Source organism: Leguminivora glycinivorella, chromosome 2, assembly GCF_023078275.1.
Source record: "Leguminivora glycinivorella isolate SPB_JAAS2020 chromosome 2, LegGlyc_1.1, whole genome shotgun sequence".
Lineage (NCBI taxonomy): Eukaryota > Metazoa > Arthropoda > Insecta > Lepidoptera > Tortricidae > Leguminivora > Leguminivora glycinivorella.
This window is the reverse complement of record NC_062972.1, coordinates 18657287-18672321: the sequence shown is the minus strand read 5'-3', so window position 1 is coordinate 18672321 and position 15035 is coordinate 18657287. Positions and strand designations below refer to the sequence as shown.

General features: G+C 42.3%; 1 protein-coding gene across 1 annotated transcript; it reads right to left on the bottom strand.

Annotated features, from left to right (window-relative positions):
• Positions 1-10201: 10201 nt before the first annotated feature.
• LOC125238720 lies at positions 10202-14296 on the bottom strand. Its single transcript, XM_048146138.1, has one exon. The coding sequence runs from the start codon at positions 14294-14296 to the stop codon at positions 10202-10204; it is 4095 nt and encodes a 1364-aa protein (XP_048002095.1).
• Between the last annotated feature and the right edge of the window lie 739 nt (positions 14297-15035).

Genomic DNA, 15035 nt, shown 5'->3' with positions numbered 1-15035 from the left:
TCCGGATAATTCGGATATCCGGATATCCGGATCTCAAACCCTAATTGTAACTGATCTATTTGATGTATGGTCCGGTTTTGGCTGACTGTACCTTACACATATTACTATTGTTTTTAAAGAAATTTTCGCAATGATTATAGAATTGTTACACAGCGACCACAACGTAGGTAGTAGGTACGAATATGTATGTATTTTACCTATATAAATATTTATACTGAGAAACTTCATACAACCCACATAGCCAGTATCTCGACGCTATGGTCTGTAGGGTAAAAAGTACTTCCTTGCATTATCCCTTACATTTTTTTCCATTATACTTATTACAAACGTAAACATATAATAGGCAAGCAAAACAACGATCTTCTTACAGCACATTGTAATAGTTATTACGGATGCAGGATACTCGCCGATGCCTACATACTAATCCCTTCCCACTGAGCCACCTGCATTTTACACTGCCTAGATATCGATTGCCGACCGATTATTCCGACCCCAATCCCTATCTTATCCCTATCTCTATCCCTATCCCTATCCCTATCCCTATCCCTATCCCTATCCCTATCCCTATCCCTATCCCTATCCCTATCCCTATCCCTATCCCTATCCCTATCCCTATCCCTATCCCTATCCCTATCCCTATCCCTATCCCTATCCCTATCCCTATCCCTATCCCTATCCCTATCCCTATCCCTATCCCTATCCCTATCCCTATCCCTATCCCTATCCCTATCCCTATCCCTATCCCTATCCCTATCCCTATCCCTATCCCTATCCCTATCCCTATCCCTATCCCGATCCCGATCCCTATCCCTATCCCTATCCCTATCCCTATCCCTATCCCGATCCCTATCCCTATCCCTATCCCTATCCCTAACCCTATCCCTAACCCTATCCCGTTCCTGTCCCTGTCCCTGTCCCTATCCCTGGCCCTGTCCCTGTCCTTGCCCCTGTCAAATTATCATGCTAGGAGGTGAACTTTGAAAAATCCTTTCTTAGTGATCCTCTAAGGAACTTCCGTGTCAATTTGAAATCTCTTGAACCAGAAGTAAAGATAAAAACTAAAGCTATACTTATGGCTATTTTGGATATTTTAACCCCATTGCAGAACAACAGGGGGGAACGATTCTTTTCCACCTCATTAGATTATAAAATCGTTGTATTTATCGTGATCAGCGACCCGATAAACCATAAAAACGATACCCATATTGTGTTTTTGACTTTACCCCTTTGCACCCCTTTAGGGGTCAAATTTTCAAAAAACCTAAAACATGTATTAGTTATATGCCTTTTAGGAATCCTCCTGTGAAGTTTCGAATAAAATAGACAAACTAATATTGTTTCCCCATACCAACTTTGAACCCCCATTTCACCCTTTTAAGAGGAGAATTTTGAAAAATCCTTTCTTAGTGCTCCTCTGCGCCATATAAGGAACCTATGTGCCAAATTTAAAATCTCTAGGACCAGCGGTTTCGGCTGTGTGTTGATATGTCAATCAGTCAGTCAATATCTTCTTTTATATATTTAAACCCCATTGCACCACAACAGGGGAGAAGGTATTTCACTTCCGCCTCGTTAGATTTTAAAAACGTTGTATTTATCGTGATCAGCGACCCGATTAACCATAAAAACGATACCCATATTGATTTTTTTACTTTATCGCCCCCTTTTCACCCTTTTAGGGGTTAAATTTTCAAAAAACCTGAAACACGTAGTCAGTCATATGTCTTAAGGAATCTTCCTGTGAAGTTTCGAATAAAATAGTCAAACTAATTTTGTTTCCCCATACAAACTTTGAACCCCCATTTGACCCCCTTAGGAGGTGAATTTTGGAAAATCCTTTCTTAGTGCTCCTCTACACTATATAAGGAATCTACGTGCCAAATTTGAAATCTCTAGGACCAGCGGTTTGGGCTGTGCGTTGATTTAAGTCAGTCAGTCAGTCAGTCACTCAGGACTTTGACGTTTATATATATATATATATTATTAACAGTAAAACGCATTGAGTCTTGAATTATTAATTTATTTCCACGTAAAATGTATGACAGCACTTAGACCGACGCTGCTACGATCCAGGGCGGTAGCCATCTTGCCTTCTCGTCCACCCACTGCCGAGCTGTCAGCTCGGGGACGTTCCGAACTACGCTAACAGATCGGCCATTCGACCTTATCCTTTGCCCACAAAGGAAATCTCCCACGCGTGGGCCACTGAACTTCACCACCAGTCCACCACGCACTTCGCAGCTCAGCTCACCAGTGGCAGTTAGCCCACTAGTCCGCTAACTCTGCGAGACAACCAAATTCATGTGAATGCTTTGCCCGAATGCAAGCCATTGTTTCAAGAGGCTTTTCATCATCCTTCCAGAATACCAAACCCAGATCCGTTCAGGACACTAGTAAGTCTCTCACCAAATTATTGTTTTCGTGAGAATAGATACATTCTAGATTTCTATTCTATCAGTATAAGAAAATACACCCACAAGTCACTTCTACTGTTTCCATAGCTAAACGAGAAAACTTATAAGATATTTTCAATCAAGGCTCAACAGACCTTCAATTATCCAACGTCGAAAATTATATTTAAGAACTACTTGACATTAATTCAATCATAAAAATTATGATGCATGACTTGCATGACCTTCAGACCAGAAAAGTTATAGGTGCATATGCACCACGCTGTTATAACAAAAACATGGAACGGGCTCACGTCTGACGTCAGTGATGTAGAAGATGCGTGCTTCACGCAGGGTCAGCACAAGACACTCGCTCGGCTCGGTGGGCCTCGGCTGTACACCAAGCGCCTAGCTCCACGTCTACGGCAGCCTCCAATCCAAAGATGCGTGCTCCACGCAGGGTCAGCACAAGACACTCGCTCGGCTCGGTGGGCCTCGGCTGTACACCAAGCGCCTAACTCCACGTCTACGGCCGCCTCCAATCCGAAGCATAGATATTAACCAGCCATTATAGTCTCTCCAATTCTGTAATTCATATTATTAATGTTACACGTGTTCCGTTTTATCACAACGAACAATATGATTTCAGAATAACCGTGCATTTCATAGCCCAACCTGAACTGTGAAACATTATTACAATTTACATCTTATCAACGGGCTACAGAACATTACACAAACAGATCATAGTAGTCTGTTGTCTTGTCTCAATACCAATGTTGTATTGACCAAAGTTAAAGTAGTCATTGACCCTCAAACATAACTAGGGTACATCTAAACTTTACTCGTAATTAATGTTGTGTTCTGCCTTACCAGCACCATACGTGTTACCGACTATCCTCAATGTTCATCTCAGGCCCATGCCGCAAACTCCATCGAGTTCACAGTCACCGCCACCGCGCAATAGCAGCCGTATCTTGCGACTTCGTCACGAGTGCAGAGACTGCAGAGAATGACGTTATCCACTTCTCTCAGTCTGGCATACACAGTAGGTACAGAACTTCTCCGCCCAAAGCATCATGGGAGGTAACGCCACACATGGCGTCCTGAAAATAGACGTCACCGCAAGAAGCGTCGTGACTACAGACAAGTCATGATTGACGACCCGAAGGCGTCTTGGAAACAAGCATCACCGCAAAAAGCGTAGTGACTACAGACAATACCGCACGAGGCGTTCATGAAACAGGCGTCACCGCGAGAAGCGTAGTGACTACAGGCAACACCGCACACAAGCGTTAATAGAACAGGCTTCACCGCGAAAAGCGTAGTGACTACAGACAACACCGCACACAGGCGTTAATGGAACAGGCGTCACCGCGAGAAGCGTAGTGACTACAGGCAACACCACACACAGGCGTTAATGGAACAGGCGTCACTGCGAGAAGCGTAGTGACTACAGGCAACACCACACACAGGCGTTAATGAAACAGGCGTCACCGCGAGAAGCCTAGTGACTACGGGCAACACCACACACAGGCGTTGATGAAACAGGCGTCACCGCGAGAAGCGTAGTGACTACAGGCAACACCGCACACAGGCGTTAATGAAACAGGCGTCACCGCGAGAAGCGTAGTGACTACAGGCAACACCACACACAGGCGTTAATGAAACAGGCGTCACCGCGAGAAACCTAGTGACTACAGGCAACACCGCACACAGGCGTGTGAAAACACATATCACCGCTACAAGCGTCGTGACTACAGACATCACCGCACACAGGCGTGTGAAAACACATGTCACCGCTACAAGCGTCGTGACTACAGACAGACATCACCGCACACAGGCGTGTGAAAACACATGTCACCGCTACAAGCGTCGTGACTACAGACATCACCGCACACAGGCGTGTGAAAACACATGTCACCGCTACAAGCGTCGTGACTACAGACAGACATCACCGCACACAGGCGTGTGAAAACACATGTCACCGCTACAAGCGTCGTGACTACAGACATCACCGCCAGAGGCGTGTGAAAACACATGTCACCGCAACAAGCGTCGTGACTACAGATATCACCGCCATAGGCGTGTGAAAACACATGTCACCGCAACAAGCGTCGTGACTACAAACATCACCGCCAGAGGCGTGTGAAAACACATGTCACCGCAACAAGCGTCGTGACTACAGACATCACCGCCAGAGGCGTGTGAAAACACATGTCACCGCAACAAGCGTCGTGACTACAGACATCACCGCCAGAGGCGTGTGAAAACACATGTCACCGCAACAAGCATCGTGACTACAGACATCACCGCCAGAGGCATGTGAAAACACATGTCACCGCAACAAGCGTCGTGACTACAGCCATCTCCGCCCAGAGGCGTGTGAAAACACATGTCACCGCAACAAGCGTCGTGACTACAGACATCACCGCCAGAGGCGTGTGAAAACACATGTCACCGCAACAAGCGTCGTGACTACAGGCATCACCGCCCAGAGGCGTGTGAAAACACATGTCACCGCAACAAGCGTCGTGACTACAGACATCACCGCCAGAGGCGTGTGAAAACACATGTCACCGCAACAAGCGTCGTGACTACAGGCATCACCGCCCAGAGGCGTGTGAAAACTTACTTCATCCTCTTGGGAGTCTCACGCTGACAGCTTACTGTTCAGTACTTCTCATTGGCAACCGCGACCATGCCTTGTCGCGCATCAGCCATGTCAGCATTTCTCACTAGCAGCAATGCCAGCAATACTCCAAACCGAACACATACTTGCATATGTTTCCTCTGAAACCATACTAAAAGCAGTAAATTGTTCCACACAATGTAGCACCATTGGCTTTATGTTGTTTCATATAATACTACCGTGTTCCATTACACTGATAATTTACTCAGCTTTGAAAAGATTCTAAAATCCAGAACCTCAGACTTCAAATTATCCATGTTTACTCAGTTTCAGTTGGACATTAATTCCTTTAGGTACTCATACCAGATGTTATTCATAAAATCAAGCCACCAACAGTGTTAGAGCACTTAACAATACATAACTTACTCCAACATTTAATTGGGAAATAGAAATTATACAGTACGGCCTACAGTGGCAAATTATTACTTGTGCAGTTTAGCAGCTTGTGCAGCATAATTAAATCAATCATATCATACCATTGGTCCAGTAAAGGACCCAACACTTAGTTAACCTTTTGTATAAAGATCACCATGATTAATAATTTTGTCAAAATCAGACTACTGCACACTCACTTGATTAAATTGCAATGGGCAACAACAACCTTAAGTATCCGTCTCACCATTATTTCCCACTTGAAATACGTTTACAGTCTTTCAACAAGCATATTTATTTTTATCTTGTATGAACTTTACACAACAGCCTCACCAGCTAACACCATGCTTGCTTTAGTTTATGTGCCAATTTTCCATCACAAATACTATCTGTGAACACAATGTAAGAACACACACAGAGACAAATAATACTTTGATAACAGTAATCACCATACCATACTCATTTTGCATGAATAAAACTCTTATACGTTTTTTGTAAGTTGAACATGTGTTATAAACACTTGGCCATAATAATTATGATCAATTTATCCTCTGTTTCTATCTTGTGAAGCAAGCAGTAACTATTAGAGTCACATTTTGCATTGTTCAGGCCTTCATTCCACTTTCACAATGATCACAGAACATAATGTAAACATACACTAATACAACAACTTTGATAACATTAAATCACCATACCATATCCATTGTGCATGAATAAACCCCTTTTGCTATTATTTTGTACTAGCCATTCATTGATCATGTGTTACAAACACTTGACCACAAGGTTATCAATGTAACCCTTAATCCATTCTTGTGAAACAAGCAGCAACAAGCAGTGACTACTACTGTCACATTTCACATTGCGCAGATCAATATTCTATCACATTTACTATCTGTGAACATAATGTAAAAACACACACAGAAAGACAAGTAGTACTTTGATAACAGTAAATCAGTATACAGTATTAATTGTGCAGGGATACACCCTCATCACTATTATTTTCTGCTGGTAAAACTGTCCACATGTGTTGCAAACACTTGACTACAAAATGCTTAGTAAATCCACACTACTGCTCTTGTGAACCAAGCAGCAATTATTAGTATCACATTTTGCATTTTGCAGGCCAACATTCCACCACAATTGCTATCTGTGAACATTTAAACACAGACATGCTCACAACACAAAACAATACTTTGATAACAATAAATACCCATACTTTACATGTGTACTTTGTTGATATTCTGCATAAATACTTCTTATAGGCACACCTCATCATACCTTTTGCTTTAAGACTAATTTGAGATGTGTTCACATTCCCACAACTGTTCAACAGGTAGCGGTCAGTTTTCTCATGATTCCTCTTGCGGAATCCACAATTCCACAGCCATTGCTGAACTTATACTTGTATTTGTTAAACAGGTCAATATTACACCATAAGTAATATCTGTAAACATAATGTGAGCACACACACAGAGTACACAGACACACATCTCAAAACAATCAAACAGTAAGAAATAGTAACAATATTCAAAATCACACCAACAGACTTACTATACTTTCAGCAAAGTACAACATTTCCTTCATGCCAGTCAATAAATGACAATGTAATAATAAAATCACTCCTTTTACTAAGAGGAACTAAGCTGAATAATTAATCATCAATCAATTAAACTTAAATGGGATCATAATAAAATGACCATTGAATTTTTGTTGTAGTCTCGGGTAGTCACCAATACTGTTGTCATCGGCAACATTACTGTACCGCATTAGGTACTATCAAGTGCCAACCACTTTTATTTTTAACATCATACATTTTTTTTTTAATTGAAAGTATTTACTAAATGTAATTTTAAATGACTTAAATATCATGCTATAACTTCCTCCGCTGATAGGCGAGAAGCTAACTTGTCTAATATGGCTCCGGTAAACCTTCAGCAATATTACACTCACATTCACATTACCTTACCTCAGTGGTTACTAAAACTTTACTGAACACATCATAATCATTATTCAATATTGAAATCAGTCTTCAATACACATCACAGTCATCAAGATAGTCTCATCTTCAAGATACCAATTTCATATATTGTACACTTACTAAGAATACTTATTCTTAGACTTGAAACCATAAACCCTTGCTCCTTGACTTGCAATAATTATTGTGTAACACAATTTTATTATGATCACTTGTATAATTTCCCAACAGCACAAACTAAACCATGTGCAACCCATAATTAATGAAATATCACACTTTGCGCATTTTAGGTGAATGTTCACAGAGTTCACTGTACACATTTTATATTTATTATTTCTAAACATGTATAAAACATAATATCTTAGAGTAGTACCTGCTTTGTTATCCATAAGCAGTTCACTTTGTTACCTTGTAAGCCAACATCAGGCTGGGACGGGATCTCAGTCATGTTGATTATTACATCCAGATATTTTGTTTCACATCATTTTGTCCCAAGGCATTCATATTTGTACCATCATCAAACACCAGTATGCCATGGAGTTGAAGTTATCATTTCTGTTCTGTAAATTAAGCTCAAAACCAGCACAGCCACTCTAAGACTAGAGTGGTATTATAATAAATACCAATGCATGTTGTGCATGCATTTATGTAATAATAATGTATAAGTTTCATACCAGAAACACACCAAATGATATACACCAACTTCAAAATGTACATTCCTGTTAGTATTTATCTACTGGACTTCACACAATAAGGATCAAAGTCCATTATCATCTTACGCGTTAGGTTATTGGTGCGTAATTGTTTATTACAATTTCTTGACAGAAAACGTTCACGTATTTGAACAATTGAACATACCTGTATTCAGGGATGGTAATAGCCACATCCAACCAGTGTAACACATTCGTAATCGAGTGTTATTGCCTCGACTCATGCTCGTAACTTACCGCAGTCGCCAGGCGACAATTTTGTTGTACTTGCGTACTTTTTCGTTATGAAAATATCATACATTTATTGAATAACTTTTCAACAAACCATTTAAACACTTCGCGACTCAAAACTTAATGCATTTTACCATTATATTACCAAAGTGCGTACGCGCCCATTTCGCGCGCAAATGACGCTTCTTCAAACAGTTCGATTATTAACTAATTTGACCGAAATACTACGTAGGCATGAAATTCAGAGATCGCACTTCTGAATTATTAACAGTAAAACGCATTGAGTCTTGAATTATTAATTTATTTCCACGTAAAATGTATGACAGCACTTAGACCGACGCTGCTACGATCCAGGGCGGTAGCCATCTTGCCTTCTCGTCCACCCACTGCCGAGCTGTCAGCTCGGGGACGTTCCGAACTACGCTAACAATATATAATATATATATATATATATATATATAGAAGAAGATTTCGGGACCAGGGGACCGATTTTTGAGTCTCACGCGTTCGAATTTAGAAAATTGTCACTGAAAATACTAAGCAATTCACTGTTTTCAACCGGTATTTTAGTGACAAATCCCATATGTGAGATTCAAAAACCGGCCCCCAGGATGAGGTTCTGGTTTTCATGGTGGAGTCAGGATATGGTCAACAAAACTGCTATTTTACTCATAATAACTCCACTATGTTTGGGCTTATTACATTTGGGCTGATGAGCAGCAGCGTCGATCTCGATGATGTCCAAGGTCACATGATCGAGTCAGGAAATGAATAACAGAACTGCTATTCTACTTATCGTAACTCGACCATGTTTGATCTCATTAGCCGGGCCAATAACACATGTAATTTTTTGCACACAGCTCAGCTCTTTGAAACTGTTTATTTTAAGTTACTTACAATTAGTAGGTACCATATAATAATAATATATTCTTATCTCTTGTAAACTTTACAAAAAAGTTAACACATGAAACCAAAAGAATTGTTACTAGCAATTAAATTCAAAACTATCAAGATCATTCTTGCCTGTGTGTTGCGTTACCGGTGGCTCGCGTACCGAGTGCCAACGCCATCTATCAATGGCTATTTCACGAAATTGATGAACGCTCTAAGGAATAAGGGCTCTTAGTGTAGTGGTTATGCCTGTCGACACTAGATGGCAGCATTAAAAAACACTGGGTTACACTGTATGACATTTTTTCATTTCAACATTAAGTAAATAGCATTCGTTATAAGTAAATAGTATACGTTAATTCGTCGCTCAGTTTTGCCGTGAAGGACGGACAAATAAATAGACACACACACACTTTCCCGTTTATAATATTAGTATGGATTAAAATAAACATTAAGTTAATAAAAACAAAATGCAGTATTATTGTGTGCTACTTAAAACTTTCCTTGTTAGTATAAAACCCGGAGTTCTTAAAAAAAAAGAAAGTAGAATCTTAGAGAAAGAAATAAGCAGGTAAACAAAATCAAATAATCCATACTGATTAAACTGGAAAGTGTGTGTGTGTCTGTTTGTTTGTCCGTCTTTCAAGAGAAGCCGCGGGCAAAAGCTAGTAGAACATAAAAGAAAAAAGTAAATAAAAATGCAAAAAGATTGCGTGAGCCGAGATTCGAACTCACGACACCCATGGCGCAAACGATTCCACCTAGAAGTCAAACCCGCTAGACCATTTGCACATTGTGAAAGACGGCGAATCTTGTGATTCTAATCACCAAAATGCTAGTGCCGAAGTTTTGCGCGATGGATACGCGATGACCTTGAGCCATCGCCGTCGCATCGCGTCGCATCGCGTCGCATCGCGTCGCGTCGCGTCGCGTCGCCCGTCGCTCACGCAAGACGGAGCGTTAGACCGTCTTTGTCTAAGAACGGTTTGAGCTTTTGTAAAGCAGGTGAGCAATATTTCTTGCTCTTAATTTTCTCAATATCGTCACAAAAATGTTCGTTTTGCAACGATGAGAGAATTTTGCCTTCAGCAAACTCTAAGTCGGATCGGGTAAGGGCCGTGGGGAGCGGTTTCGGATTAAGGATGCGGTACACGTATACGACGATGCGCAGTAATCGAGACCACGACGATATCCGCTGCGCGAGGGAATAAAGTGGTGACTCTGACACATCCGTAGTAGTAGCGTGTGCAAGAGGCTTAAGCTCCGGCACTTCTCCGATGGACTCTCGATCGAGCTCCCTTAAAGGCCATTCTGATGGATGCTTGGATGCCCAAGCCGGTCCTGTAAACCACAAAGGATGATCCACAAGCTTAGCAGGCGTCAGGCCACGCGACAAGCAATCCGCGGGATTTTCTAAGCCCGCCACATGATGGAAGCAGCTGGCCGGTACAGCTTCAATTATCTTAACAACGCGATTGGCAACGAATGTTTGCCAGCGGTGTGGTGATGACTGAATCCAGCAGAGCGCAACTTTCGAGTCAGTAAAGGCGTAGATCTCGTTAATGTTGTAACGGGGCTCGAAATTATCTTGCACCTTCCGCATGAGCTTTGCCAGGAGGACAGCAGCACACAGCTCTAATCTCGCTACAGAGACTGTCTTCAAGGGAGAGACCTTCGACTTGGAACACACCAATCGAACTGTCACTTCATTCCCGTTTATGACCTGAAGATAAACTACACCTCCATATGCCCGCTCGGAAGCATCACCGAAGCCTAAGAGGTTTATAGTACAACCTTGTACTACCCCGAGATGACGCGGTATATGAATTTCATTCAATTTTGGCAACTCAGAACAAAATCGTTCCCATAAATTTACAATATGGGTCGGGGGAGTCTCATCCCAGTCGCATTTGATCAACCAAAGCTCCTGTATGAGGAGTTTTGCGTAAAGGACAACTGGAGCTACTAAGCCGACGTTATCCCATAGGCGAGCCACTGCAGACAAGATTGTCCTTTTAGTGCACGTTGGATCTGGCTCTGTCACCTTGAAATGGAAATAATCGCCAGATTTATTCCAACACAAGCCAAGGACCTTTTGCGAGACTCCTGGGTCTATTTCCAAGTCTACGGAAGCCCTATGAGAAGCAGGTATCTCACGTAGCACGGTCTCTGAGTTGCAGGTCCATTTGACAAGATCAAATTGACCGCATTTGAATAGGTCAATAAGCTCCTTAGCCGCAGCGATAGCAACAGATTCATCCCGCTGTTGCGAATCATCTGACATAATGCTGAAGCATACGTCATCCATGTATGTGCAGGACGATGCGATCGCTGCTGCCATTGGAAACTTATGTCCGTCGTCTGCAATCAGCTGGCGAACGACGCGGAGCGCGTGATATGGGCTCGACTTCATACCAAAACACACACGGTTAAATTCGTATGTCGAAATGGGATCTGCCGGGCGGAATCTATATAAGATTCGTTGAAACTGGCGGTCCGATTCGCGAACACCAATCTGTAAAAACATTTGGCGACAATCGGCTGAAAGCGCTATTTTGAATAAGCGAAAGATCAAGAGGATTGAAAATAAATCCCCTTGAAGATTGGGCCCTGAGTGCAAGACATCATTCAGCGACAGGCCTGTAGTTGTCTTGCTACTCGAGTCCAGGACCATACGAACTTTGGTAGTGGTCTTATCCTCACGCACGACAGCATGATGAGGAATTATGTATGCGAGGGCTGAAGAGGTGTTCGCGTTGAGAGAGTTAGTCACGTCCGATATATAATCCTTACTGACGTATTCACGAATTATATCGTCATAGGCGGCACGTAACACACTCGATGACTCTAGCTTTCTTTCAAGACAAATAAAGCGCCTCTTAGCAGCCGAATGCGACTCTCCGAGCTTGGACACGTCATCTCGGAAAGGCAATGCCACAGTATATCTACCACTAGCGTCGCGCGTAGTGGTGGCGCGGAAATATTCCTCGCATTCAAAGTCATCCTGGCTTTGAGCGGGCGGAGCGGATACTTCCTCAAGTTCCCAGAACTTTTTGAGGAGGTGGTCCATGGAATCCACGGAAGTACAACAAGCTGAAGTATATTTACGCGGTGGCTGTAAAGCAGGCACCGAACCCATTAAAATATACCCCAGTACCGTCTGTATAGCTGGTGGCATATAGTCTACTTCGCTTTTGACGATGTGCGGCAGCAGTAAATGTGGAAATATAGTTGCACCCACCAGTACATCAATGGCGACGGGCGTATCCAACGTGTCGTCAGCTAGAGGGAGACCATGAACATGTGTCAGTGCTGACATGTCCACGGGCACTGACGGCAGGTCGTCGGTGATGCGATCGACCACCAAACTCGAAACGTCGAAGTTGACATTATCGTCGAATCGCGAAAATACTTTTACGTTTGCGTTCCCCTTAACAATTTTCTTGGTTTTTCCAATGCCAAATACAGAGCTTGGTTTCCTATCAAAAGTTAAACCTAAGCGCCTACAACATTCTTCAGTAATGAAGTTACTTTGTGACGCGGTGTCAAGCAGACATTTGATAACCTGCGTTTCACCCTTACTGTCGCGAACGATGACCTTTGCGGTGGACAGCAAAACCGTGTCACACGAAGATGCTGAGTCTTGATTTGACATTTTATTGTTAGAGGCAGCAAGTGCTTGCGTCACGATAGACGTGTTACAGGACGTGCCTTCCGGCGGCGAGGATGTTTTAATAGCTGCGTTGCTCGTAGATGCATTTGACTCATCAGAGGTCGTAGCTTTTTCATCCTTGTTCTTGTCAAAATGCAACAGAGTATGATGCTTTTGATGACAAACTCGACACTTCACCTCGGAATTGCACTCGCGGGTGCGGTGTTTAATGCTTAAGCAGTTAATACATGCTTTAAGCTCTTTAGCGCATTTGAAGCGATCAGAAGACGTTAAGTCGTTGAAAGAAGGACATTTGAATAAATGTTCATGGACAATATTGTCACAAATACATTTAGTAGTGCTCGCGCAAGCAACGTAGCTTTGTAGTTTAGGTGCGGCACTACGCGGTTGAATCGACTTAACACCTTTTTCGCGCGATGGATTTACGGCGGCGGAGACGGCGGTACATGGTTGCGAGTTTTGATAAATCCTAAACTGACTTTTCATGAAATCTGACAGATCGCGAAATGTAGGCAACTTCGTATTTCGATGCAGCATCTCAAATGCTCGAAGAGTTTCCTGGTCTAACTTCTTTAAAGCTATATGCATAAGCATAAAATCGCTTAAATCATCCAGCTTAAGCGATTTAAGCGCATTCGCAGCTGTCACAAACTTATCAATGAATGTCTGGAAGTTAGACGAGGAAGCGGGACCATTAATCTTCAAATTGAGCATTTGATCCATGTAAGTCGAGGCAAGAGTGCGCTTATCTTGAAATCTGTCAAGTAGACTATCTAGAATAAGCTGATAATTGTCAGCGCTCGGAGTTATGCCTGCAAAGACGGCTTGAGCTTTTGGTGACAATTTCCCAATTAAATAAAACAGCTTCTCCTCGTCGGTAAGTGACAGATTGTCGTGCACTCTCGATTTAAAACTAGCGTAGAACAGCGGCCAGTTACGTATGTCTCCATCAAACGCTACCAGTTCCATCGTTGGCAAAGAAGGTCTAGCTCTCTCCACCGATAAAGGCGACGAAGAGGCCGGCGGTGCGGCTGGTTGCAGTCGCTTGACCACTCTCCTGATGCGGCAGTACAAATCTTCAAAGGCTATGAGCGGCTGATAATTAGGGACAGCAGCCGTCTTAGTCCTCAGTAGCGTGCGGTTGTACTCATTTACCACCTCTTTGAACTCCGTCCGAAGTTCGTCGATAGTGTCAGCAGCGTCAAGAAAACTTTCGCGACTCACTGCATCTGTATCGGCAACTAGCGACTTTTTATAAATACCCTGGACGAGTTCAAAGAAGACGTTGCGTTTTGCTTCAAGCATTGACAACTCGTCTTCATAACACCAGCTGTCAACGCTTTCGGCTTTTGTTTCTTTTGCCATTTTGCAGGAGACGGGTTAAATATGCGGTAAATCAATTTATGTTCCTATGAAAGGATAAACTCTTATAAACGTATACCTAAATTGCGGGTGCGGTTAAGAATATATATTTAGGTAAATAATTTATAAGGGCGGAGCGACGAATAAAGTAATATACGTATAAATAAATACCTAAACTGCGGGAGCGAGTAATTAGGAATAATTTAGGTAATATTTATACGGGCGGTGCGGGAGGAGAACGATTCGCAATGAATGTATGAGGAGAAATTAGGGGAAGAGAATCCGGTTCGAAGGACCAGAAATGTTGAAGGACCTGCGGATACGAAGTTCCTAACGAACTATTGTAATAAAATAAAACAAAAAAACCGGCCAAGAGCGTGTCGGGCCACGCTCAGTGTAGGGTTCCGTAGTTTTCCGTATTTTTCTCAAAAACTACTGAACCTATCAAGTTCAAAACAATTTTCCTAGAAAGTCTTTATAAAGTTCTACTTTTGTGATTTTTTTCAAATTTTTTAAACATATGGTTCAAAAGTTAGAGGGGGGGGGGACGCACTTTTTTTCCTTTAGGAGCGATTATTTCCTAAAATATTGATATTATCAAAAAACGATATTAGTAAACCCTTATTCGTTTTTGAATACCTATCCAACAATATATCACACGTTGGGCTTGGAATGAAAAAAAAAATCAGCCCCCACTTTACATGTAGGGGGGATACCCTAATAAAACATTTTTTTCCATTTT